At 38.2% G+C, this 27,334-nt stretch overlaps 1 protein-coding gene across 4 annotated transcripts in view; it reads left to right on the top strand.

Annotated features, from left to right (window-relative positions):
* Positions 1–27,334, top strand: part of Mtmr10 (myotubularin related protein 10) — a 47,812-nt gene that overhangs the window by 16,237 nt on the left and 4,241 nt on the right. For 2 of the 4 annotated variants that reach the window (XM_074062116.1, XM_020159876.2), the window contains 9 exons: positions 4,386–4,476; positions 10,746–10,917; positions 13,515–13,602; positions 13,684–13,772; positions 15,975–16,105; positions 17,317–17,386; positions 18,018–18,088; positions 21,946–22,115; positions 25,162–25,332. In XM_074062116.1, coding sequence (XP_073918217.1) covers positions 4,386–4,476; positions 10,746–10,917; positions 13,515–13,602; positions 13,684–13,772; positions 15,975–16,105; positions 17,317–17,386; positions 18,018–18,088; positions 21,946–22,115; positions 25,162–25,332 — 1,053 coding nt within the window. Of the gene's footprint in view, positions 1–4,385; positions 4,477–6,486; positions 6,647–10,745; positions 10,918–13,514; positions 13,603–13,683; positions 13,773–15,974; positions 16,106–17,316; positions 17,387–18,017; positions 18,089–21,945; positions 22,116–25,161; positions 25,333–27,334 lie in introns of those variants that run through there. The other 2 variants (XM_074062117.1, XM_074062118.1) reach the window with 2 other exon arrangements.

Below are 27,334 nucleotides of genomic sequence, written 5' to 3' on the forward strand. Positions count from 1 at the left end.
AGAACATAGTAAGTGCTCTGTTAATTCAGGGTATCCTTTGTCTGTTTTATTGCTGGTGAATGATGAAGGTGTCTTCATTGAACTGTCCACACAAAACAGTCTAGTTCATCATATCCCCTTTCTCAAGACCAAGCTTCTGACAAAAAAAGATAGAAAGCGTATTATCTCAGGATCAAAAGAAATATTCTTTATGTTTTGTACAGTCATGGGGAGGAATTCAGGAAAACACAGAAGCAATGGGAATATAACTAGAGAATTTTTTCTTTGATTTACATGTTTTCAAACACAGGGTTATGTGTGGCTATCAAAGCTTAATGGCTTTGTGAGTTAAAAACAAAAACAAAAATTCTGCATTTGCTTACATTTCAAGCAAAAGTTTTCATGTAAAATAAGATAGGAGTTGGGTGCTTTTAACCACAGCTACTTCAGAGGCAGAGGCAGGAAGATCTCGAGTTCAAGGCCAGCCTGGGCACCATAGCAAGATCTTTATAAAAAGTACAAACAAACAAACAACAACTAGAAAATCCCAAACCTACAGAGAATCCTGCTCTTCTTGCTTGGGTGTATTGGAATGTGCCTGTGTCCCAGTTACTTGGGAGGCTGAGGCAGGAGGAGGACTTGTGCCTAGCACTGGAGTGCAGAGTTGGCCTGAACAACATACTGAGGCATTGTCTCTAAAAATGTAGTGAATGTAGTTAGATAGTAGTTGGGAAGTTAAGCCTCATGTTTTACCTCTTGGAACTTTTTCTCTGAAAACACTTTGATTTTGTCATTTGTTTAAAAATGATCAGATGTATGTTTGTAGGTGAACCATTGATTAGTTTTGAAATTACTGAAAACATTAAAAAATTATGTTTGAAATGTGAATTCTGTTAAATGTTGCTCTAAAACACCTGGCTGTGTAACTAATTTCCTCTCAATTGTATCATGACTAAATTAGATTACTTTTTGCAATTTACCCAGTACTTTTCATCCTTACTATCCTTGGGCTGTCGCAAGGACATAGTGATATTTTGTAAAGGTCTGTATAAAGAAAGGAGTTTGATGAGATAGAATTGGACATCTTATCTCCTCATAGCAACTTTTAGCTACCATTCTCTTTTACAGAACCTTTGCTTAAAACTGAGGTACAAAAGTAATTTTTTAAATAAGAAAATAATTTTTTTTGATGGCACTTTACCACTTGAGCCACACCTGCATTCCATTTTGCTCTGGTCATTTTTGGAGATAGGGATCTCTCAACTGTTTGCCCAGGTTGGCCTCAAACTGTGATCCTCCCAATCTCCGCCTCCCAAATAGTTAGGATCACAGATGTGAGCCACTTGTACCTAGCTAAGAAAATAAACTTTTTAAATGGTTATTTTTAATGATTTATCAGTTTTTAAGATAGACAAAGTGGGTGGATGGTAAGTGAAATATATTTCCTTTGCAGTTTATTCTCAAATTAGTTGATTGTGGACTATTTGCTCAGATATGCATTCTAGAAGTGAATTCAGAATATGCAGAAACACAAGTATGCATATGCCTTTGTCTGAGTACCCATGCCTTACTTAGGTTGTGTTAAACTAAGTTATGTGGATTTGTAATTACACTCTTGAACAACAACACATTTAGTTTATTTTGTGCTCTCTCCCTACCCCAAGGAAACCAGCCATTGTGGAAGTCATTGAACTGAGTTTCAGGTTCATAATATTTTTTATAGTCTTCTTTGAATGTAGACTCTATTAAATATTCTTGTTTGTTTCTTAACCTAATGACATACTGTGTTATTTTCAGTGAGCTGTTTAGAAATGGGCTGTATTGGGATTTGCTTTGCAGATAGGCTTTGTTTCTTTTTTGCTTTGTAAAGATGAATTTCATCATCAGTGACCTGTGACTTTGTTTTGTGTGAACAGGGCCTGTGACCACTTTCTAATTGCCCTAGAGAAGGCAATAGCCTAGTAGTATTGGCTAGGAGTATTTTCATTCATATGTCAATAACAACTGGTGTTTTTAGTACAGCCACTATTAGATTCAGTACCCTTCAGAAAGCTCTGAAGTAATACTAGAGCATGTACAAGTCTTCAGACCTTTACTCAGTCTGTGTAGGAAGGTCTTTCTTGATCTCCTTCTCTGTATTTTTAACCTGCTTTTCTCTTTTACTATAATACCTCATAGTTCTCTTTCCTCCTCTATTTTTTTCTCTTTTAGCACTTACAATTAACTTAATTAGATTTTTTAAATCTAATTTTATATCCATTTTATTCACTACATCCCCAAGGCTTAGAAGGTAGTAGGTTCACGGTAAAATTTTGTTGAATGGATGAGATGTGTGGCATCTACCCTGAAGGAACTGAACTTAACAATAGAAGTATAATGAAGAATCACTTGTGTTCTATCTGTTATCCACACTTGTAACCATTCTGTGAGTGCCTTCAGAGTATAGCTACATAAGGACAGTTAACTAAAGAGAACTTTATATGGGGACTGTCGTTATTGGAGACAAGAGATGGATCTCTGCAATTAATACTCTGAAATTGGTTCCATATAGAAAGGCTTGGGAGGAGAGTAGTGTTGAACAAACAGGACAGTTTCTAAGAAAGCATGGTAGTTGGGAGGAGTAGAAGGATTTCCTAAGCAGTGAGCATGGCGGAGGAAGTGGCTGGGGCCAGTCAGACAGAATGTGTGCAAGTATGTTTTCTCTGATCACAGACTGCTGAGGGGACACCAGGAGGGTAAGAGTTGTCTGGTGAGGACAGCCAGTTTTGTGAAGAATAAAGAATAAGGAGATTTAATTTATTATGCAAGTTCCTGGAGACCCTAGCAGATTACTAAGACAGCAAAAATTATTAGTTAAAATTGCATCTTTAGAAGAGAATTCTTAAGTGTTACAGATTTCTAGAATGCAGGGAAGCCCACAGAGGTGCCTTGTGGCAAATGTGGCTTAAGGATGTAGCTATGACAGTATAGCAAAATGGGACAGACATGAAAATTTCTAGAGAAAAATGCAACAAAGTAAAAGTATTTACTTTATAAAGTAGACATGGTGACCAAAGTTAGAGGAAGTGATGAAGACCTTATCAAGTACAGATTTCAGTAGTTTTGCTACTGGAAGTGATTTAAGGAAATCTGATGTAAAGATTAGGAATGGGAATGTAACTAACATCTTCTAAGTTTTGTAAGTGGGACCCTCATAGAAAGCTCTCTAATAGGTATTTAGAAATCCAAATATGTAACATTTAGGACACCCTCCCCAACTTGGTCAAAACTAGTGATAAATTCAATCCTCTTGGTTGTGTAGTTTAATTTAGTAAGATAGGAAATGTTTTTCTGTGGATGACTGTAAAATATAGTTTAAGCTACAGGCTGTCTGACACCTAATTACTGGTTAATGGGATCTGCTCCATCTCATTCCAAATACCTTTAATTTGACATGAACTAGCACTTAACTTTTCTTGCTTGCTTACTGTCAAAAGTATAGCAGTCTGGTTTAGTGCTTTGCTTTCTAACTGATAGATACTTTTTTAAAGTAAGGTCATCTGCTATTCTTGCCTTGCATATGTCTTAAATTTCTCCTTTCCTCTTTTGCTTGTTTAAGTACATTTTCTTCCACAGTCTAATCTAGGGTTTTAAGTACAGAGTACTATTCTTCATTCTTTCCAACAGCAGTTGAGAATCATAACAACCATATTTCTGTGTATGGAGTTCCTCTGAAGGCCAAGCATGCATTAAGATTGTTAATGCATACAACTGCTAGGTATTACCTTCATTTTACATGAGACCAAGGCTGGGAGTGAGGGATTCACATGTAGCTGCTACTTAATGGAACTAGGATCAAATCCTGATCAGTTTGACTGGATAGCCCATACTTTTTCCACAGTCTTCAAACCATTTTATTTAAACACAGTAGCTTTTTTTTTAATGTACTTTTGGGTTTCTTGCAAATTTAAATTTTTTGTGATTGTGGCTTCTACAACAAATTTGGATTTTTTTTAAATCCATGATGTCTAACTGTTAAAGTTTCACAATTACATTAAGCCTTTATAATACACTAAACTAAAACTTTTTTTGAGTGAATATGTTGTCACTAACATTTTGGAGAATGTTCCATTAGCTTTCATGTTTCATTTATTGAAATGAAATTTTTTCCAGTGAAAATTCAATTCAACAAATGTATACTGATTACTTAACATTACCAGCTAAAGATTAAAGAGTCTTGGGGGCACAAAAATGAATGAGATACCTGGCCTTAAGGAACTTTTTCACATTCTAAGTCAACAGAAAAACATGTAAAGAATATCTGTAGTCACTGCCCAAGAATGAAACTCCCAGCGACCAAGGCCTTATTGTACATTTCATTTACTAAGTGTGTTAATTTCAAATTCTAAATGTAGAATTTTTCCTAGGTATGCCTTGCAATAGCTCATTATTCCCAGCCAACAGACCTCCAGCTACTCTTTGCATTTGAATATGTTGGGAAAAAATACCACAATTCAGGTAAATATGAAAATATTAAATATTGTGACTAACTTTACATGTGTAAATTTTATTCCTGTTTCTCAGAAGCCTCCAAGTACATGAGCTTTAATGACTGTAGAATTATTAGCTTCCTACCTGTTAAAGAAGTAAGTACTATATACTAAAAGAGCCAGTATTTGTCAAAATATTTCTTGAAAAGTAACCAGGAAAAACCTTTTAGCAGCCATAAATACTGACTTGTAAAAGTCATGTCATATATCTTACCTCTGAATACTGGCTCATATTTTAGGGTGAATATATTCCCTGACCTTTTAATTGGTAACTTGAGTTAAAGTAATTTTTTAAGAAAACAACTGTAAGATAGTTGAAAAGCATAACTGGCAAGATGTGATATCACTCAGAAGTCGAAGTGGCTAAAACGTTTAGTGGACTTGATTGTCACAATGTTGACTTCCTCTTTCTAAATAAATTGATGAAAGGAAGGCAAGCATTTGTCCAAAGAACAGGTGTATTCTAGGCAGTTTTGTGACAATAAAATAGCTTCATCCATGTGTCTATGTCAGTACTATGTAAAATCCTAGGTTTGGTGGTATCATTTTGGTTTTAAACATTTTGTATATATACACTGTGATTTTTAATAACCATACTTAAAGAATCATGAAACAATAGAGTAAAAGAGGCCATGTCTCCTATTAGTTCCCTGGTGGGTCAGTGACTGCACATCAGCAAGCTGCCTGAAACACATGTCCTCTCACTGTTCAAGGAAGAAAAGTAAATCTGTGTGTCTTTATAATGGAAGATCCATTCACCCAAGCATGGTCTAGAGCTTGTAAATTATTAATTGTACTGCAGTTTTATATTTGTTATCTTAAAACATATGGTAGTGATTTAGATAATATAATTAAAGTAGATCTCAGTATCGCTATATTTTAAATACATTTAAGTGTAGTATCAAGTCACAGTATCCACAGATGCATATGGTATAAGTACACTTTCATTACTTTAAAAGGTACTAATTGGTGGTTCATGCCTGTATTCCTAACTACTTGTGAGGATCACAGATCAAGGTCAGCCTGGGCAAATTATTCGTGAGAATCTAGCTCCGAAATAATCAGAGCAAAATGGACTGGAGGTGTGTAGAGCGCCTGTTTTGCAAGTGTGGAGCCCTAAGTTCAAATCCCAGTCCCACCCAAGCAAAAAGAAAAAAAAAGTACTAATCAAAACTAAAGAGCTTATATATGAAAATAATGCCTGCAGAACAGCTTTTATCTTGTTCTCTATAGAAATTGGATAACAAAAATTTTGTAACTTAGTTTTTCTTACCAAAATGTGCATTATGACAGGCTTGAGCAGCATAATTACTTTTTAAAGTTTGATTTCTTAATACAAACTAAATTGTCTAAAAACAAAGCATTAAAAATCCACTCTATTCGGTAAATGCCCCTTTGGATCATCAGCAGCCTGCAAAACAGTGACCTTCAAGGTTATCTTCAGTAAGAGCTGAACCTAGAGTCCTAGTAGGATGAAGGGAAAGTTTCAAGAGGTGCAAGAGCGTTAGGAGTTAGTGTTTGATTCTTGCATCAATTTGCTCATGCTACTTTTTTTCTAATAGAAGTGGCTTGGTCCTGTGTATAGGTCCTTCACTTCTACAAAAACCTAATAGCCTATGCTCAGCAAATCAGTCAGCTTCATTGTACAGCTGGTAACCTGATGCCTATTTAAGTTACTTTTCACATTTTTCTTCATTTTTTATGGGCATCTCTGGTTTATAAAACTTTTAAATAGTTTATTGACCTATTGCTTTTCTACTACTTGGTTTTCGGTCAGTCAGTTCCTCTTAATTCCTTATATAGCCAGTGGATAAAATCTGATAATACTTAAAATATTCAGGAACACTTTTATTTATATTACATCTTTTTGACATCCTCTCCTTCAGCAAGTACTTCATAAATGTAGCTCTGGCCAAAGTTTTGTTCAGTTTCCTCGTAGGGTAACATCCTTTAATATCCTTCCATGCTGTTACAGAAGCATAAACTGCATCTTTAAGATCAAAAGAAGCCTGAAATTTCCACACACTGCAGTCAGAATTCATTAATTTGTGAGTGAAAGAGCCCAATAATCCACTCTTGAACTTCTGGATGGCACCTTGATTCATTGGCTGGATTAAAGAAGTCCTTTTTGCAGGCAGGTAGGTGACAAAGCTGTTTCCACAAATAAGATCCAAAGTTGGAGAGTGTCCCTTGCAGTTATTAGGAAAAGCATCTCTTAGCTGGCCTTAGGGATTTTCTTTTACATCCTGCACCACATGAGTAAAAGCCACCTCTGACAGGCTCAGCAGCCATCCACATACCTTTTTGATATCCTGAAGAACAAGAAGGATGTAGCACCCACAGGCTTCGGAATATCACTGCACACAAACACACGACAGCAGGAAGTAGCACAAATAAGAACAATGATTCTGTTTTTCTCTCTTAACTTCAAAGAAACCACAAAGAAACTCTGTGTTCCTCAATCAGATTATTGGACAAGTAATGCCAAAAGAAGTTATGCTTCTGGATTGAAAAATTGAAAACCTCATGAAGTTATCTACAGGCTCTGTGTTAACAACTCCACATGAAAATTCTGTGGTGTAGTCTGAAACTGCCACGTAGCTTCACATGAGAAAATGTATAGTTTCGGTGATGTAGGTCTTGGTGTACCATATCATCATAGTGATAGGCTTTCTTTTCAGATGTTGACTACTCTTATTTTTCCTGTTGCTTGAGACCATTCTAAATGTCAATGGTGTCAAATAAGGGGGATCTCTAACATAGCCTTTACAGTGTAGGGTTAGACTTCTGAAGTACATCACAAAAGATGGCCAAGGTGAGGAGCATTTAGTGTCTAGTTTCAGTTAGTCACTGGAAAGCTTTGCCATAAAACCTCAGTCAGGTTGGCGACCAGGGGTTGTAGATCTTCTGAGATGACTCACTTTGCCAGTTTGTTGCTGTGACTCCGCTTAGTGCACTTGTGGAGCATATTGCTGGTATCAGTCCTTGGGGCTTTCTGGAGAGCATTAGAATTTCTGACTTTAAAGTCAGATTGAGTATCTGTTTCTCATTTTTTAATGAACTCTTATTGAGGAAGATACAGTGTGTGTGAAAGAACTAGACCCAGTTGTTGAGAAAGGTACAGGGCTTGAAGAAGAGGAATCCTTAAAATGACAAACAATATAGGATCCGATAGATGCTCTCACTCTGTGTTTAGAAAAATTTGACTATTTTAGATGGATCTTGAGACTAAATTTGTCCAGAGAAATAATTTCATAAATAGTAACATATTCTCAGCCTATTTTATTAAGGCCTCCAAGTCAGAACACTAAAGAGTATTCAGTTTTAGACTCTGAGTGGGGGGCAGGCTGTCAAACTGTTCATATGCCTCTTCTCAAAAATTTTGAATGTCTACTTTGTTTTTTTTCTTTGGTGGCCTAGAGTTTGAACTCAGCCTTTCATGCTTGGAAAGCAGGTGCTGTACTGCTTGAGCCATGCCTCCAGTCTATTTTGCTCTGGTTATTTTGGAGATGGTACTTTCCAAAATACTCTCAAATTTTGCCCTGGCTGGCTTCAAACTGCAGTCCCAATCTCAGCCTCTTAAGTAGCTAGGATTACAGGCATGAGCCGCTGGCGCCCGGCTTAAGTGTGTTCATCCTGCATTTTGTGGTAGTTGTCCAGTGGTCTCTAGGACCTGTGGTAGAGTGCTCAGTATCACCAGTGGTCACAGGCATCATTTCTGTCCTTGGTTTTGATGATGCTGTTTCCTGGGTGTTCTTGCTAAACACCCTTTATCAAGTCTTTATCAAGTCTTTTTTGTTTGTTTGTTTTTAATCATAAACAGGTGTTGAAGTCTATCATATGTTTTTCTATACTTACTGAGCTGGTCATGTGGGTTTTCCTCCTTCAATTGAGTCATATGATGAATTACTTAGATTTTCTGTGTTTGGGTGCTTTGGAATACTGTATGTAGATTAGGAACTGCCTGAAAATGCTATGTGTTCTCTAGAGATCATTATTCCTGTCACCCTGCACGCTTTCTAGCTGTTCCTCCAGAGGAGGTGCTGAGATGTGGGGATATAGGGTTATTAGCATTTTCACTTTTAATGAGTTCTGGTAAAATCAGACTTACTGGGTAATTCAGTGGTATGTAAAGGATTAAATTCAGAATTCCTAAATGATACATAAGGCCCCTCATGATCTATGGTAGCACTGTCCTGAAGGGAAGTGTCCCCTCCTCTGTACTGTCCAGTAGACACATCTGACTGTTAAGCACTTGAAATTTGGTTAGTGCAAGGGAGGGGCTGATGTTTTATTTAATTTTAATTTTAGTTTAAATGTAAACAGGCACTGGCTGGCTAGTGGTTACATTCTTGGGCAGTACAGATGTAGAGTATTGGCCTCATTTAATTTTCCAGCCTTTCTCCCACCACCTCTTGCATCCCTGTTGTCTAGCTGTATTTAATTCCTGTATGTTTTACCATTGTCCCATGTTTTTTTTAATATTCTGTGCCCAATATACCCTCCTCCTCATCACCAGTCATGTGGCAACTTTGACCCCTTCCTCAGGACTCTGTTCAGATGTGGTCAAATCAGAGTGCCTTTCCTCGCCCAGCCTTCCTCCTCAGTGAGACTGTGGGCTTCCTCTTCTGTATCCTCACTGCACTCAGTCACTCAGGGCACTGATTATTGCACTTATGCCCTGGTGTCTTGTTAGAGCTTTCAAAATAAGAAATAAGGGACTGGTGGAGTGGCTTAAGTGGTAAGAGTGCCTACCTAGCAAGCATGAGGTCCTGAGTTCAAATTCCAGTGCTGCCAAAAAATAAATAAGAAATAAAACCTTTCTCAGCTTTCTGCTTTCAGGCCTTAGCACATCATGCTTTCTCAGAAATTACCTGTCTTGTACCAGAAGTTAATAAATAATAAGTGAGAATGGATACAGCATTCATGAAACAGTTAAGCATTTGTGTGGCTGCAAAGAAGAATGGAAATTGGGAATAGTGGTAAATAAACAGTTATGTGAGGGATCTTTAAGGTCAAGGGAAACCACTTAGGTTTGTTTGATTCCATTGGAAAATGAGCATGACTGAAAGATTGGGCCAAGACGGCAGTGTGTCTTGTGAAAAGCTGCTGGAGGGTTCCAGTGCAGCACACCATTCTGTTGGATGTCAGCCTGGAGACTCCCTAGGTGTACCCTGTGGCAGGACGATACTGGCCCAGGAGCCACTGTGTCACACATCTGTCACCCATGGCAAGTCTGGCTGAATGTTGGGACATTTCTCTCTCTCTGGCCATGTTGCAGGCTCTTCCAGTCTGTGGGTGTGCTTCCAGAAGGCAGTAGTGCTCTTAGGGCTCCCCGGTAAGAAATTCCAAGGAATTTCTTGGGAAATGGGTCTGGTCCCATCCTGCCAGAATTGCCATATAGGGCCAGCACTTTAGCCTCTTGTGGACTGTAAGCAAGCTTTTGAGCTTTTCAAAGGCAAAGTGAGTAGATAAGGAAACCAAGAGCCTTCTAGTGAGCAGATAGATGGAAGTTGGTGTTGGAAAAGTGAACAGGTATTTTGAGGGTTTGAGAACAGGAATGAATGATGGATGCATTCATTTTTCAAAGCAAAACGTGAGGAAAATAGGTAAATGACTTAGATTTACCCCTCAATTTGGACAGGGAGAATGAGTGAGGATGGGGAATAGTTTCCATAAAATGGGAGGGACAGAGGACAATTTAAAAATGAGGAGAAACTTAATGGTGAGGATTGCAGTGGGCAATCCTTGTTATATGGGGAGGTGGTCAGTGAAAGGACAAAGAAAACTGTGTGGCATGTTAGCTAGAGTGAATCAATGTGATTGAATGAAAGTCTTTTCAAAATCAAGCTAGGTGTGATGGTGCATGTCTAATTATAGGTTTTGGGAGGCTGAGGCAGGAGGATCATGTGTTCCAGGCCAGCCTGGGCTCTATAGCGAGACACTTTCTTTTAAAAAAATAAAAAGAAAAAAAATGTTCAAAGGCAGAGGATACAGAGCCGGTGGAAGGACAGGAAAATCAAAGGTGTTTATGGAGTGGTGAGCCAGCCAGGTACAAACAAGACTAGATGAATTATTTTTAGATAGAAAGGACAAGGTGATTCGTGAAGAAACTTGAAAGATGAAGCATGGAGGAGGAGGAGATTCCACATCAGAGCATGTATGTAACAGGAGTCCTGAAAGAGCAAATGCTGGCCAAAAATTACAACAAAATTCATAATATTGCATTTCCTACAGCCAACAAAATTAATGGAATGCCTTCAGGAGGAAGGAGCACAGCTGGTGGTGGCAGCAACCAGAAAACTCCACTGTTTGAAACTTACTCAGATTGGGACAGAGAAATCAAGAGGACAGGTGCTTCTGGGTGGAGAGTTTGTTCTATTAATGAGGGTTATATGATATCCACTTGGTAAGTCCAACTTTAACATTGATGTGTATATGTATTTGGAAGTGACTTCTCTGTGAAGAATAGTCAAACTATACTGCCATTGATAATTTTCAAGTTATGACTAATAGAAAACTTGTTTTTAATGTTTTGTTTTTGGCAGTACTGGGGTTTGAACTCAGGGCTTCACACTTGCTAAGCAGGCACTGTACCACTTGAGCCACTCTGCAGCCTTCTTTTGTGATATTTTCAATATAGGGTCTCGAAAACTATTTGCCTGGGCTGGCTTCCAACCATGATCCTACTGATCTCTTCCTCCCAAGTCACTAGGACTGAGTAGCTACTTAATGGATATTTCATTTTAAAGATAAGGGCTTTTTAACATCACTTCAATATAAACATGCATGGAAAGAAGTTGATAGTGATTCCTTACTACATTTTATCTTGTAACTATTTTTTAAAGTTTGTTTGTTTAGATCATTGAATTTGTTTAATGTGCCTCTTAGGCCTTTTAAGCTACAATAGTCCTTCTCACCTCCTTTATACTTGTAGACAAAATGACGTTACCATGCTACAGATTTTCCAGCTCTAGGTATTGCTGGTTTTATCCTTCAGAGTCTTTTAACATGTCCTTTAACTCCTAAATATGTTAGGTAGCTCTCTGGGTGTAATTAGATAAGACTTCAGTGTTTGGCAAGAATATTTCATCAGGTGGTACTCTTTCCCTTCTGGTATGTCAGTATATCACATCCAGTCTTCTGCTGGCTATGTGTGTGTGGCAGGGGGGGTGGGGGGGCAGTGGTTCTCTCTCTCTCTCTCTCTCTCTCTCTCTCTCTCTCTCTCTCTCATTGGTTCACTTTGTCTCCGTGTCACTCTCTCTCGTGTTATGCTTATTAAGGACTATAAGCCTGATCCATCTAGTAGAAAGTCCCACCCCCTTGTTTTTTGTTTTGGCAGTACTGGGATTTGAACTCAGGGCCTTGTACTTGCTACACAGGTGTTCTACCACTTGAGCCATGCCCCCCAACCTTTTTGTGCTTTAGTTGTTTTTCAGATGGGGTCTCATTTTTATGCCCAGGCTGACCTGAACCCTAGTCTTCCCCATCTCTACCTCCCGAGTAGCTGGGATTAAGGTGTGAGCCACTGTGCCTATCCCCAGTGTTCCTCTTATATATCATGGGTTTAGCTGCCAAAAATAATTTTTACTGGTAGTGAGGATGGTTGCCCAGATCTGTTATTTTATTAAGGATTGCTCTCAGTCATACTCTAATTCTATCATCTTTCTGCTTTCTATGTCTCACTAGCTCTTTAGTACCCTAAAATATAGTTCCTACAAGAAAAGCAATGTAAATCTTTACTATCTTTGCTTCACTTACCAGTTTATAGACTAGTGAGCTGATTCCCTAGAATTCTTCAAAAGTGACCAGGAAGTTTTGTTTATTCAATATCATTTAGTACTGGTGAAATTTTTGGAATGCTTTTAAAGATCATTTAGGTCATTATTGGTTCATGCAGATAATCAGCTTTTTAGGTGGGGAAGAAGGTGCTACCCTGTTACTACTACTTGATCCAGCACTGGGGAACTTCTTAGTGTACAGGTCTGGGGAAGGTGTCTTGGATTGTGTGTCTTCTGCTTCCTGTTGTATTTGGCCTGTGCAGCCAGCATGCTCCTGTGGACATGCTAAGAAGCACATGACAGGACCTGGCTAGGCCTAACTCTGTCCATACATTGGGCCGTGTGGAGGAAAGAAGAGAGAAGGAGGGAGGATATCTTAAGAGACAGTGGGCCTACCCACCAATAAGTGTTGTTTGATCAGTGTCTAGAGTCTAACTGTGCCTCGAAGGGATGAGGAAGGTAGAAGAAGAAAGTAGCTAAGCCAGGTGTAGTGGTTCACACCTGTAATACCAGCTACTCAGGAGCCAGAAATGGGAATGATTACCAGGCCAGCCTGGGCAAAAAGTTAGTAAGACTCCATTGCAATCAGTAAAGCTGAGTGCAGTAGAAACATGCCTGTCATCACAGCTAGGTGCAAGGCATAAATAAGGAAGGTTGTGGTCCAAGCTGGCTCAGGCAAAAATGTGAGACCCTATCCCAAAAATAACTAAAGCAAACAGGGCTGGGGGGAATGGTTCAAGTGTTATGGCACCTGCTTAGCAAGCTTTAGGCTCTGAGCTTAAACCCCAGTACTGCCCCCTTCCCACTGCCAAAAAAAAAAAAGAGGGAGCTGAAGCTTCTTAGTATTATGGGGGTTTGTTTTGCTTTGTTTTGCTGGAATCTCATTTACAACCTGTCAAGTGAACAAAAGTGGATATGTTTTTCAGAGAGCATGTACATGTTTGATTAATAGTTATAATCTGGAATATATTTTAAATATTTTTTGTATTTTTCTCATGCTAAAAATTACAAATTGTAATTTTGTGGGAAACAGTCCCATCACACATGTTGTTGACTGAGGTATCTAAGATTATCAGTGCCTGCCATGGTGCTCTCTGGTATGGCTACTAAATGAGGTATACATTAAATGGGGATAAATGTGTTAGTTATTGATGGGTCTACAGAGCACTCTGCTCCTGCCTTGAGCACAGGACTCTAATGTGTGATCTCTGTTTCTCCCTTCCAGCCTTCCGGAATACTTTGTAGTGCCAAGTTCTTTAGCAGACCAAGATCTGAAGATCTTCTCCCATTCTTTTGTTGGAAGGAGAATGCCCGTATGTGATTTCTTTTGGATGCTTTTTAATGCTTACCCACCCTTTCTATCCAGTTAAGTAAGGATTCTGTCTGTCTCCTAGCTCTGGTGCTGGTGCCACTCGAATGGCAGTGCTCTTGTGCGAATGGCCCTCATCAAAGACCCTCTGCAGCAGAGGAAAATCGACCAGAGGTAAATGAGAAATGCTATTTGTCAGTTGTGTTATCTGTCATAATTAAGTTCAGTAAGTTCCCTACTAGTTGTAAATTGTTGGCCTGATCTTAGTTAGTGCCATATATCCTATACAAGATACGCCATTTTGAAAATAACATGAATCTACTAAAATTATCTTTGGTTGACAAAACATTTGTGGACTGTACATTTCTGACATCTTGCAATAACATTGCCTTTAATGTACTTTAAAAGTGGAGTGATTTCTAGCTGAGACACTTGAGGATAAATTAAACTTCCCTTGTAGCTCAACTGTGTCTTATTTAGGGCTATGCAGTCACAATTACGAGGATATTGGTTTAACATACCACCACAAACAAGTTTGGCAGCATCTGAATATTGGTTTAACATACCACCGCAAACAAGTTTGGCAGCATCTGCTAAAGTAACTAGTAATCTCCATATCACTGAAGTCGGAGCCTTTCTCACTTGTCCTCATAGTACCAGGCTCACTGTTGGTCACTCTCACTCAGTGCCCTCTGAATTCTCAGCTGCTGCTCCTCTCCACTATCCTGTTGCCCCTTTTCCTTGTTGGCATTGTGTCCTCCACACACTCATCCTCTTTGAACATCACATGGAATCTAAGACCTCTTCCTCCATTCTGTTCTGTACTCCCTTCTTGAAGAAGTTCATTCAGGGATGTGCTTTAGTGATCAGTACGTTGATGCCTCTAATCTAATTTGACATTTTCCATGTGGGGTCTCCAGGTTCCTGTAAACTCATTATACCCAAAACTAGACTCAGGGTTATGACTACCATGCCTCCCCCAGTCTGAGGCTTTCTTCTTCCCTTCTTCATCTGCAGTTCGTCATCAGAAGTTACCACTTCATTTTTTAGAAAAAGCACTCCTGCTTCACCCCATCTGTGTGTCATTTCTCCATCTGTTTTCCATCTTTAGGGCTATAGCCACCTGGATGTTTCCTGGTCTTTTTGCTTTCTTGACATTTTCTATTGCTCCTTCCTCCTGGGCTGCCTTCTTCACGCTCCTCCATGAGCAACCTCCACCCACCCCCTTGGCATTTATTCATTCATTATCTGTCAGTTCAGAATCACCTCCTTCTCCCACCTCTTAAATGAGATCTGGACTCAGTTAAACATTCTCTAGAGCTCTCTGGTTTTTCTTCACTGTGTTTGTTTTTGTTTGATCTTTCTGTGTCTTGCAGTTCAATTACTGCCTTTCTCAATATATTGTAGACCCCATGAGTTCTGTTTTGTAACCATTATATACTTAGCTAGGAAGTACCATAAAATACTTGTTGAATAAGTTGAATAAATTAGGCCCAGAGATCCTCAGAAATATCATAGTCTATTATTGGAACAGCTAGAACTAAGAAAGTTGTATTTGCTGAAACAAGTTAACTGTCAGGTGATCTTCAAATGAACCCTTCATTTCCACAAAATCATATTTTAATTTTATTATAATTACATTGAGTGGATTTTATTTCATCCTAATCACACTAGGATTAACTTTCTATTCTGTCATATTCCAAGCTTTGTTTTTACTAATGTGTGCCAATTAAGTGCTCAGTTAGGAATTTTGCCATTAAAAGGACAATTGTGACACTACCTTGTTTGCTTGTTTCTGTGTGTGTATATGTGGTGTGTGCATGTGTGGTGTGGTGCTGAATATCAAACCCAGGGCCTTACACATGATAGGCAAGCACTCCTCCTGCAAGCTCAATCCCAGATCTATGCTTTGTATATTTTAGCAGTCCTATTCTTCATAGATTCTTGTTGTTGTTGTTGTTTAGTCATATCTCCACACCTTTTCCCCTTGACTTTGTCATCTAATACATAGGCCTTCTCTAGGCTTCTGTGATAGCCATCTTTGTTTTCCACCAGGGCCTTTTGTACAAGTTGTCTGCCTAGAACAGTTTCCCCAGATTTTTGTGTCAGTCATCATCATTTGAGTTTCAGCTTCAATATCATCTTTACAGAGAAACCCTTTCTGACCATGCAACCTAAAGTAGCTTGTTATTGTCTTGTTATTTACCTCACCACTACCACCCAGAATATAACCTCCATAAAGACAGAGCATTAGCCTATCTTGTTCATTTCTCTGTCTCTGGCTTTTAGAATAGTGCTTTGGCTTATTGTAAGTGTTGAACAAATGTATGTTGAAGAAATGAATGAATAGTAACTAAAGGATTTTGTCTTTATTAGGATTTGTAATGCAATAACTAAAAGTCATCCACAGAGAAGTGATGTTTACAAATCAGGTTTGGATAAGACCTTGCCCAATATTCAAGAAATACAGGCGGCATTTGTAAAACTTAAGCAACTCTGTGTTAATGGTAATCACATTTTTATTTTGTACATGTTTGTAATGAGTGGGTGGTAAAGAATTGTATTTGAACAATCAGGAAAAGTGATGCCCTTTCAAAATACAGAAGTAGATACATTTAAGGAGTGCTCCTTAAAATATTTGTTCAACTGTATGAGAGTGTCAACCTCTAGAAAATGAAGTTTCAACTACTTTTTGTTTTGGAGAGAAAAATTGAGCCTGCTAAATCCCCTTCAAATCATGAAAATTATAGAAGAACACCTTTATTAAGGCATTTGCTAAGTAGACAAACACATTGATTTTAACACATACAGTTATATTTTGAGATCAGTGACCCAGCGTGTGTCTCAAACAGAGCCATGTTGAATGGATGACCTCAGTGTTCTAATATCTGAGCAAACTCTTAGGTATTTACACTGCCCTGGGAAAGGTGTCACATGAAAGCTTCTTTGGCGTAAAGTGGGTCCTAGTGTGTCACCTGGGCATTGGAAAGGCTGACGTTTGACAGGTCTTGAACAGTGAATGGGCACTGACCTGGAAAGAGTGCTTTGCAAGAGTGAGGCAGGGTATTTAAAAAAACAGTGTCTTGGTGATTATCTACACCATGGGCAGGGCAGTAAAGGTGTGCTCTCTCATTCCTACACTGATTAGCCCTGTGCCCAGAGGCAGCACTGGCAGCAAGGGAAGAGCAGGAAGGAGCAGGGCTTTACAGCAAGAAAGCTGAGAAGTGGGCCTGAGCAGCTGTTTGCATAGGTCCAGCAGGCCAGAGTTAAGATATAGATTGGCTGGAAAGCTCTCAGGAAGCAGTTAGTCTGGCTTTCTTACAGAGCCAGAGAGCAGAAAATAGGGACCCAGGGGAGGGCTTTGTTTTGCTCTGTTACAGAGTTGTAACATGTAGTCTGACATGGTGGCATGCATGTGTAATCCCAGCATTTGGGCGGGTGAAGCAGGAGGATTGCTTGTGAGTTTGAGGCCAGCCTGCTACATAGCAAGTTCAAGGCCAGTCTGCACTACATGGGAAGAACAACATGTCTTCTTAGCTATTTATTCTGTATTTACTAAAGTGAAAATGAATGACACTACCTTAAAACCAACTCTTAAATATTAGACACTGTGCTGTATGTCTTAACACTGATACAAGCATAAAGATGTCTTTGTGTGCATATATACACATGTGAGTGTGTGTGTGTGTATATATATAAATTGTCATATGTATTACAGAGCCTTTTGAAGAAACTGAGGAGAAATGGTTATCTTCACTGGAAAGTACTCGGTGGTTAGAATATGTCAGGTTTGTCATCATCTTTCCCTTTTATTCTTTAACTTTTTATTTTGAAATAATTATAAGCTCACAAGAAGTGCAAAATAGTACAGAGAGCCATGTACTGCTTACCCAGCATCCCCCAGTGGTTCTCTTATATAACTAGAGTAGAGCGTCAAACCCAGGGAATTAACATTGGTACAGTCTGCATGCTGTCCTGTATGTGTGCACACATGTGCATGTGTAATTCTGTGCAATTTTATCACATGTATAGATCCACAGGACCACTACTGTAGTCAAAACAGAACTGTTCATCTCTACCAGGCTCCACCATGCTGCCCTGGTATAGCTGATCCCTCCCTGACCTCACTGCCGCCTCTGGCAACCATTACTTTCTTCTCCACCTCTTTAGTTTTATAATTTCATGAATGCTACATCAATCAACCCCTTCCTTTTTATAAAGGGTTATTGAATCTCCCCAATATAAAAATCAGAAAATATGCTCTGTTGAAGAACCATATCAATACCAAAGAAATCCATAAGGTTGAGAATACAATTGAATACAGTGAAAGATGAGTTTTGCTTGATTTCAGGTACTTTTAAAATATATTTGTGGTACAAATGTAATACTTAACAGTATTTTTCTCCTTTCTGTTTTCAGAGTCTTCCTTAAACATTCAGCAGAGCTTGTGTATATGCTAGAAAGCAAACATCTCTCTGTAGTCCTTCAAGGTAATTAAAGTAATTCCTGAAAACACCATGACCACATGGCAGCCAGCCTTGGTGACTGATTGTCCATACACAAGTATATTATATCCATCTTAGCTATCTTCTAATTACTACCAAACTGTGAAATACACTAGCGCTTTTTACATCATTGGATAAGATAGCAGTACAAAGACTACAAACAGAAGAACAGGAAGGGGTTTGATGTTGTACCCTTTGGTAAATTCTTATTCTTCTGTGGGCAGGGTAGGTCACATCCCTTACTGAACTAATACCTAATATTAATTTTGTCAGGGCATCATCTCTAATCTTATTATCATTCTAATTCCTACAGATTTGGTTTAGCTTAAATGATTTCTGACTCATGCTAGATTGTGATCCTAAAAGAAACAGCTTGAGATAAGAATTGACTGAACTAAATAGCCAAATAATGTGAATTGTATCTAGTATTTGTTAGGAATAAACTGCAATGTAAAAATCTCAGTTAAGCAAGAGGTAACTATATACTAAGTAACTTTAGTACTAATAGAATTTTTGGGTTTACACTCAAAAATGAACTACCTTTTATTACATGATCACCATGCATAGTGTATGGATACAAGACACTTAAGCATCTGGAAGTTTTTTTTTTTTTAAATGAGATATTGGAGCTTGAACTCGGGGTCTACACCTTGAGCCAATCCACGAGCCCTTTTTTTGTGATGGGTGTTTTCACGATAGGGCCTTGAGAACTATTTGCCTGGGCTTGCTTCAAATCACGATCCTCCTGATCTCTGCCTCCTGAAGTCGCTCGGATTATAGGCATGAGCCACGAGTGCCTGGCCATCTGGAAGTATTTTTACCAACTGTAAAATTTACTTTAACAAGAGAAAGACATTTTACAACCTTAGAGGAAAAAGAAAGAATAGTAATATGTTATATACAGTAATCCTTAACAGGCTACCAGAGTGTGTGTTTAATCCACAAATATTTGCAAAGCATGCATTCAGGTATTTTCCCTCTAAACTAGAAAGTCCTACTTAGCCTCGATTTCTCCATTCGATTGTAACATAAAAGACTGCAGAAGTACTGAGCTTGTTTCACTAACACCTTTAAATATGTTTTTTAAATAGTTTATTGAGGTATAATTTACATACTATAAAAATGCCCATTTTAAATGTACAGTAATTTTTAGTAAATACAGTCTAGTTTTAGAAATTTTTCATTACGCCAAAAGACTTCTGTGTCCTAGCTTCAGGCAGTCACTAATCTACTTTCTGTCTCTATAGATCTGCTTTTACTAGATACTTCATATAAGTGGAATCATACAATCTGTGGTCTTTGCATGTGGCTTTTTTCACTTAATATATATGCTTTTGAAGTTTATTCATGTAAGCATGTATAAGTAATTCCTTCTTATTTATGGATTGTATTCCATTATTTGAAAATACATTTTGTTTATCCATTTACTTATTGATGGACATTTGGGTTGCTAACACTTTTTGGCTGTTATGAAGTATACTGCTGTGAATATTCACAAAAACATGTTTTAAAGGACATAGTTTTATTTCTCTTGGGTAGATACATACACCTGGAATTGCTGAGTTGTATTTATGTCCAAGTTTTTAAGAAATTGTCAAACTGTTTTCTAAGTGGTTAGACCACGTTTTTCCTCCTCTCAGCAGTGAATAAGGATTCTGTGTTTCTCCCTATCCTCACCAGCACTGTGTGTGTCTTATGATTATTTTAGCTGAGATGAAGGGTAGTGTTCACTTACATTTTCCTAGTGTGTTTTGTCTTACTTTTGAGTTCTAAGAATTCTTCATGTATTATAGGTACAAGTTCTATATATCATTATATGGTTTGCCAGTATTTCCAGACAATAAGTCTGTGGCTTTTCATTCATTTTCTTTTGAAGCATTATTTTTAAATTTTGATGAAATACAGTTTTTCCATTCACATGCTTATGGATCATTTTTGCTGCCATTTCTAAGAACTGTTTACCTACCTCAAAGTCTTAGAGACTTCTTTATTGTGCTTTGTTCCAGAGAATTTTTACAGTTTTAGCTCTTACCTTAGGTCTCTGATCTATTTTGAATGAATTGTGTATATTGTGAACTAAGAGTCCAAATTTATCCTGTGGATATTAAATTGTTCCAGTGCCATTTGTTAAAAAAACAGAAAGAGGGAGGAAGGGAGGGAAAGAGAAAATGAGAGTGAAAGAAAAAAGACTGTCCTGTAGTAATTTGTCTTGGTACTTTTTATCAAAAATCATTGACTATAAATGGTCAAGGTTTATTTTTGGGCACTATTGTATTCCATTGATCTTTTTGTCAGTTCTTCTGCCAGTACCACATGCTATTTCCAGTACTGTAGCTGTGTTAAGTTCTGAAATTGAGACATGCAACTATTCCAGCTTTGCTTTTTAAATTCTTTGGGCTATTCTGTATTTCTGTATAACTTTTGGACTCAAGGATAAAAAAAGCCTATTGGAGTGTTGATAGAAATGTGTTGAACTGATAGACGATTTGGGGAGAATGCCATTTATATTGTATCTACCAATCCATGAAATAAATCCTATATAAGTCATGTTTTTTTAATTAAATCTCTTCAGTATTTTTTATGTTACTGTGATTACAGATGTTTTCTAAAAGTCATTTCCAGGTTTATTGTATAGATTGTTATTTGTAGAATTCTTGTGATCTTACTGAACTCATTTATTACTTGTAGTAGTTATTTTGTGGATTCAGTAGAATTTTTTGCATACTGGATTATATTGTAGGCAATGATAGTTCTGTTGTCTTTTATTCTTTTGTCTTTTCTAATTGCCCTGACTGAAGCCTCCAATATAGTGTAGTATAGAAGTACTGAGAACAGAACAGACATCCTTGTTTTATTCCTAGTCTTAGGGAAAAGCATCCAGTCTTTTACCATTAAGAATGGTGTTTTTGTAGATGTCTCTGATCAGGTTGAAGTAGAGCGTGCGCTCTCTCTCTCTCTCTCTCTCTCTCTTTCTCTCTGTCTCTGTCTCTCAGTACTGTGGTCTGAGCTCAGGGCCTTCATTTGCTAGACAGGTGCTCAGCCACTTGAGGACATCTCCAACCTTGAAAAGTTCCCTTCTTCTCAGTACTTCTATTGAAGTACTGAGAATTTTTATCAGGAGTGAATGCAGAATTGTAGTCAGATGCTTTTTCTGTCTCTGATAAGATGATCAGATGTTGTCCCTTATTTTATTAATATTTGTTGCTTTGATTGTCAGATGTTAAACCAACTGTCTATAACTGGGGTAAATTCTTAGATTCTCAGAATAATTTGTTTTATTCATATTTTGTTAAGGGTTTTTATATCTATAATCATAAAGACTTTCATTCAATAGTTTTCTCATTTCTTTGACTGGCTTCAATATCAAGGTTAATTCTGGCCTCACTGAAAAGGACGGCAGTTTCAAAAACAGGAAGGAAATATTTGCCACCTTTTCAGCTGATAGTAGACAGTCTCATTCCCCTCATTCACTTCTTGAGTCATTGTCACGTGGAATTGTCAGTAAGCAGATTGCATTATACTTAGTATCCTTGACAAAAACAGTAGTAGACTGGATTACAGAGAGATTTTCTACCACAAACGATTGAAATGTAAGAAGTTTAAGCTGCTGTTATCTAGCAATATTCATATATAAAAGACCTTCTCCCACTAAACACTAATTTAGTTTATCTAAAAGTGAATTAGTTTATCTAACATTTTATTGTTCCTGGAATCCAATAAAATTTCCTTACATGGACTATACTGGTCAGCTTCGGCTCAGAATACTATATTACCTAGCATACCGCTCCTTCCCTTCAGCAGTTCTCTTTGTCATAATCATTTTCTTTCCATTTTGTTGACAGAGGAGGAGGGAAGAGATTTGAGCTGTCTTGTGGCTTCTCTTGTTCAAGTGATGATGGATCCGTATTTCAGGACAATCACTGGATTTCAGAGTCTGGTGCAGAAAGAATGGGTTATGGCAGGATACCAGTTCCTAGATCGATGTAATCACTTAAAGAGATCAGAGAAAGAGGTAACCGGTTTTAATGCCTTATTAATAGTTTTCATGTGTGAATAAGATAAAATTTTATTTCATCATGAAAATAGATGAGGAGGCTTTTTATTTTGTTGTTTTCAGGTTCTTGGGTGGTATTGGGATTTGCACTTGGGACTTGGCCTCATGTTTACAAGGCAGATGTTCTACCAGTTCAGCCATGCCTCCAGTCAGAGGAGGCTTTTTTAATACTTCATTTATACATTGTAGCTTCCTTAATCAAAGGCTAACTAATGCATTAGAATCCAAATTGATGTACTTAATAAAAGATTACCATAGAGGCAAGGGCAGTGGACTAGTGGCACCCACATATCACTACATCTCAAAGGAATAGAGGTGGAATTAACTGAAGAGTAGCTACTTTCAAGTTGGTTTGACTAGGTTTTGGTTGCTGCTGCAGTTAGTTTCCTTCACTCTGAGTGGCCTGGTGACTTGAACACATTGGGTAGGTATTTAGTTGCTGCATCATGGCCTAGTTGTAAAAAACTTTACCTCAACCCTGTCACAACCTAGTCCTGCCCAAATCTTGGCACATAACATCAACTAAAAACAGAAGGTTAAAACTTGCAGGCAGTGACTTGGCCCCAGGTTCACACCAACGGGCAAGAATAGAAAGCATTTCCTCTAAAATCAGCAGCAAGACAAATGTGTCCATGGTCACCAGGGTTACTCAACATAGCGCTTGAAATATTAATACACCAACAGATTCCATGAGAAAGAAACCAGTAAAACCATCCCATTCACAATAGTCTCAAAAAACATTCAACAAAAATAAAACCCTAGGAATGAGCCTAAATAAGGAGTTTGAAAGACTTACAATTAAAATGATAAAACATTGAAGAAAGAAATTGAGAAGACACTGAAAGGTAGGAAGAAATCCTGTTCATCATGGATAAGCAGAATTAATGTTGTGACAATGACCATATTACCACAAGCCATCTACAAATTCAGTGCAATCTCCATCAAAATTCCAATGAGATCTTTATGGAAGTAGAAAAAAATAATCCTAAAATTAATATGCTTTGGCACAGAATACCCTAAAAGGCCAAAACAAGGACAAAACTCAATGCTGGAGTTATGACAGTACTTGACCTCCAATACTATAGAGAAATACTGACAAAACAGCATGGTACTGACACAGACACAGACACACAAACCGATAGAATAGAACAGAGGACACAGAAATGAGCCCTACAGCTACAGCATCCAATTATCAACAAAGGTGCCAAAGTATACATTGGGGAAAAAAAAAAGATATTATTAAATACTGCTCAGAAAACTGGATATCCACATGTAGAATACTGAAAGATGATCCCTACTTCTCATCTTTTACTAAAATCAATACAAAATGGATGAAAGACTGTAATGTAAGACATGAAACTTTGAAACGACTAGAGTAAAACATAGGGAAACACTTCAAAATGTAGGCATAGGTAATGACTCTCAGAATACGTTTCCAGTACCTCTGGAAATAATAAGAATTGTCAAATGACATTGCATCAAACTAAAATGATTCTGTACATCAAAGAAAACAATTACTACAGAGAGGGAATGACCACCTACAGAGAGGCAAAAGCTCTTCTTACTAATCATTTGACAAAAGGGATTAATAAGCAGAATATATAAAGAACTAAAAAATTAAACACCAAAAGAACAAATAATCCATTGAATATGTGAATAAATGAACAATTTTCAAATGAAGAAATATAAATGGCCAATAAATATATCAAAAAATGTCCAATATTTTTAACAATCATGGAAATGCAAATTCAAAATTACTTTCAGATTCCATCTTGCCCCACAGAATGGCTGTCATCAAGAAAAGAACAACAAATGCTAGTGATGATGTGAGGGAAAAGGAGCCCTTATACACTGTTGGTGAGAATAGAAATTATTGGAGCCACTATGGAAATCTGTGTGGAGGTTCCTCAGAAAACTAAGAATTCCCATATGATCCAGGTCTATACCCATTCTTGGGTATAGACCCAAAGAATACCTGCACACACATGTTTATAGCAGTACTATTTATGATATATACACACAATAGAGTATTATTTAGACATTGAAAGGAAAATGAATGAAGCTGGAGATTACTGTGTTAAGCAAAATAAACCACATATTGCATATTTTCTCTCATGTGGAATTTAGACATGAAAGTAGAAAGGGGACTATTAGGAAATAGGAAGGGGACCAGTAGGGTGAGGGAGGAGGATAAATGTAGGCCATGGGGAATAAATATGATGAAAGTACCTTATATCCATGTATGAAAATCTCATAATGAAACCTACTAGTTTGTACAATTAATATACATTCTTAAGAGAAGATTATCATAACTGCCGGTGAAAGTCACTTTTGGAATATTATCTTTCCTTAAAATGGGGCACATGGGTTAAGAAAGATTTTGAGAGGGCCATCTTAGTATCAGCTGTGGGGCTTGTGGCTGCCTTGGGTCCCTAGCTAGGTTAGGAAAGGCCCAGCCAAATCTAGAGCAGGCAGCTAGGATGGTTCTTCCAGGGGTATTTGGTTTGTGATAATATGTGTAAAAGAGCTGTCAGCAGCTGCTGCCCAGGGGATAGATCCATGGATCCTAGAGGCTGCCCTGTTTACTAAAACTTGGGGGAGTTTTCTGGATGCTGAGCCTACAGGACCAACCAAAACTTACAGTTTGGATGAGTATTTTGTTTTATTTTATGTTTTAAAGAACTGTTTCCAGGACATACTGAAACACGTATTAGCGCTTCCCCATTTATATAGTGACAGTGCACTCATCTGTTTGCTCTGTCATTTGAACTTACACTTGTTAGGCAAATAAAAGTTGAATGTTTATCGTGACTGAACATTCTTTTTAGGTTTGATGTAGATTAGTTTAATCTCTTCACATAGATGTAGCTCAACTTAGGAGCTAAGTGTTTTAACCTTAGATGTTTTCTTATTAACCTCTCCCTTAACATCAGCAATAAACTTGGAAATAAATGTGGACAACTGGGAAATAGCACTAAATAATTCTACTGTCTGTGTTTGCCAGTCTCCCTTATTTTTGCTATTTCTGGATGCCACGTGGCAACTGTTAGAGCAATACCCAGCTGCCTTCGAGTTCTCTGAGATCTACTTAGCAGTGCTATACGACAGTACCCGGATCTCACTGTTTGGCACCTTCTTGTTCAACTCTCCTCACCAGCGGGTAAAGCAAAGCACAGTAAGTGACATGGTAGCCTCAGCTACTGGGTTTTTGTTTTTGTTTTGTTTTTTTAACTTTGAGATATAACTGAAGTATAATTATCTGCATATTTAAAATACATAATTTAAACCGGGTGCCAATGGCTCACGTCTATAATCCTAGCTACTCAAGAAGTAGGTATCAGGAAGATTGTGGTTCCAAGCCAGCTCAGGCACCCTATCTCAAAACCCAACACAAAAACAGGGCTGATGGTATGGCTCAAGGTGTAGGCCCTGAGTTCAAACCCCAGTACCTAAATAAATAAATAAATAAAAACACATAGTTTAAAATCATGACCATTTCAAACTATAATTTCTAAATGCACTATTTTAAAGACAAAAATTTAGGAAATTTTATTTCTTTTTTAATGAACATTTCATGTGTTTTTCTGTTAATTGTAATAAACCAGTTTAAGAATATAAATTACATTAGTCACCTTAATAAATGTTAGGCTTTTGGGTTTATATTTGGATTTTTGGTTAATAAAGAAGACCCTTTTGAAAACATTTATTTCCTGATTGATCAATAGTATAAATGTACAAAGATTATTTTTCTTCAAGTGTTACGGAACAGGGATTTTAGAGTGAAGGTAGACAGCACTCTCTTCTTACCATATATTCTTAGAATCCCTTGTGTCACAAGGCAGTCACTTTTGGATAGGATTATGTTTCTGGTGACAGCTCATGGGCTAGAAAAGAGTCGTCATTTAGGACTAATAAGAATGCCAAGTAAATCTTGAAACCATCTTGCTGCTGTGAGAAGCTTCCTACACCAAGATTTTCACCCCCAAGTGAACTAACACCCAGAAGCACCCAGAAATGCCACAGTAACCGTGGAGAGAAACCAAAGCACAGCTCCTTTCTGCTCAGAGGAGCCTTCCTAAGAAAGAAATTAGCGTGATAGTGAGCTCTGGGGTCTTCACCCTCAGTGTTGAGGCCCTGGACTAGGGCAGTCTGGCCTTGAGGCAAGGGACCCTGAATTCTGCTTCTGGTCTAGGAAACTACTAGGCCTATAGACCTCAGGATGAAGCCTGTAAACCCAGGTTCTTCATCTGTAAGATGGATCCATCCATCTAACAGTTGTGCCTTGGTCTCATTTTGCAAGATGAAACTGTAAGCTATGAAGCATTATGCAAATTATCCAGAACAAATATGACTCTGGACTGTAAGTGTTAAAAATAACATGCATTATTTGGCTATCACTGTAGGAAGAATTTTATTAATAAGGAGAGTTCCAAAGAAGAGGACTTAGGGTGTTATAAAAGCAGAAAACAAGAGTCATGAGGGAGGGTGAAGGCAGGCCTCATTTTAGAGTAGGAAGCCAGGTCTTGGAACACAGAAGGCATTTCAAAATGGGAGCCCTGGGCGCAGAGAAACTCAGCCCTGTCAGAGAGAGCTTTTTAGGTTGGTTAGCTTGGGAGGGAAATTTTTATACAACTTATTCTATACTTCCCCAGAAGGAGTTAACCTTTCCAAATACTGAACTGAGCCCCAGTGGCTCCTGAGGCCTTGTTCCTAAAATAAATATCTCCCAGTTGCTCATTTTCATTTCTTGTACCCTGTCATCATGTACTGCGAGCTCAGCCACTTCTGGGCTTTGCTTGCCTCCTTCAGCTCTCTCCATCTTTCACTGCCATATACACACCTGTGCATCCCTGCCATGCAGACACACTGTGACCTGAAAAGGGACAGGAGGCCAGGAGGCCTGCAGCCTCTTTAGGCCAGCGTGTCCAAGACCTGGCTTCCTGCCTTCACCCTCCCTCAGGACTCTTGTCATGTCCTCCCTGTGCCAGAGGACAGACATGGGGCTTCTCTGGAAGGCAACCCCCAGACCTGCTTTAAAATGAGGGTCCTTTCTCAGTGTCACTAAGGGTGACTACTTAGTTTGAAGTGGTCTGGGGGCTGCCTTCCAGAGAAGCCCCATGTCTGTCCTCTGTCACCTGGTGCCTTGGGTTGATCCATTTGCAGTGGTAGAAAACCAG

Source organism: Castor canadensis, chromosome 19, assembly GCF_047511655.1.
Source record: "Castor canadensis chromosome 19, mCasCan1.hap1v2, whole genome shotgun sequence".
Taxonomy (NCBI): domain Eukaryota; kingdom Metazoa; phylum Chordata; class Mammalia; order Rodentia; family Castoridae; genus Castor; species Castor canadensis.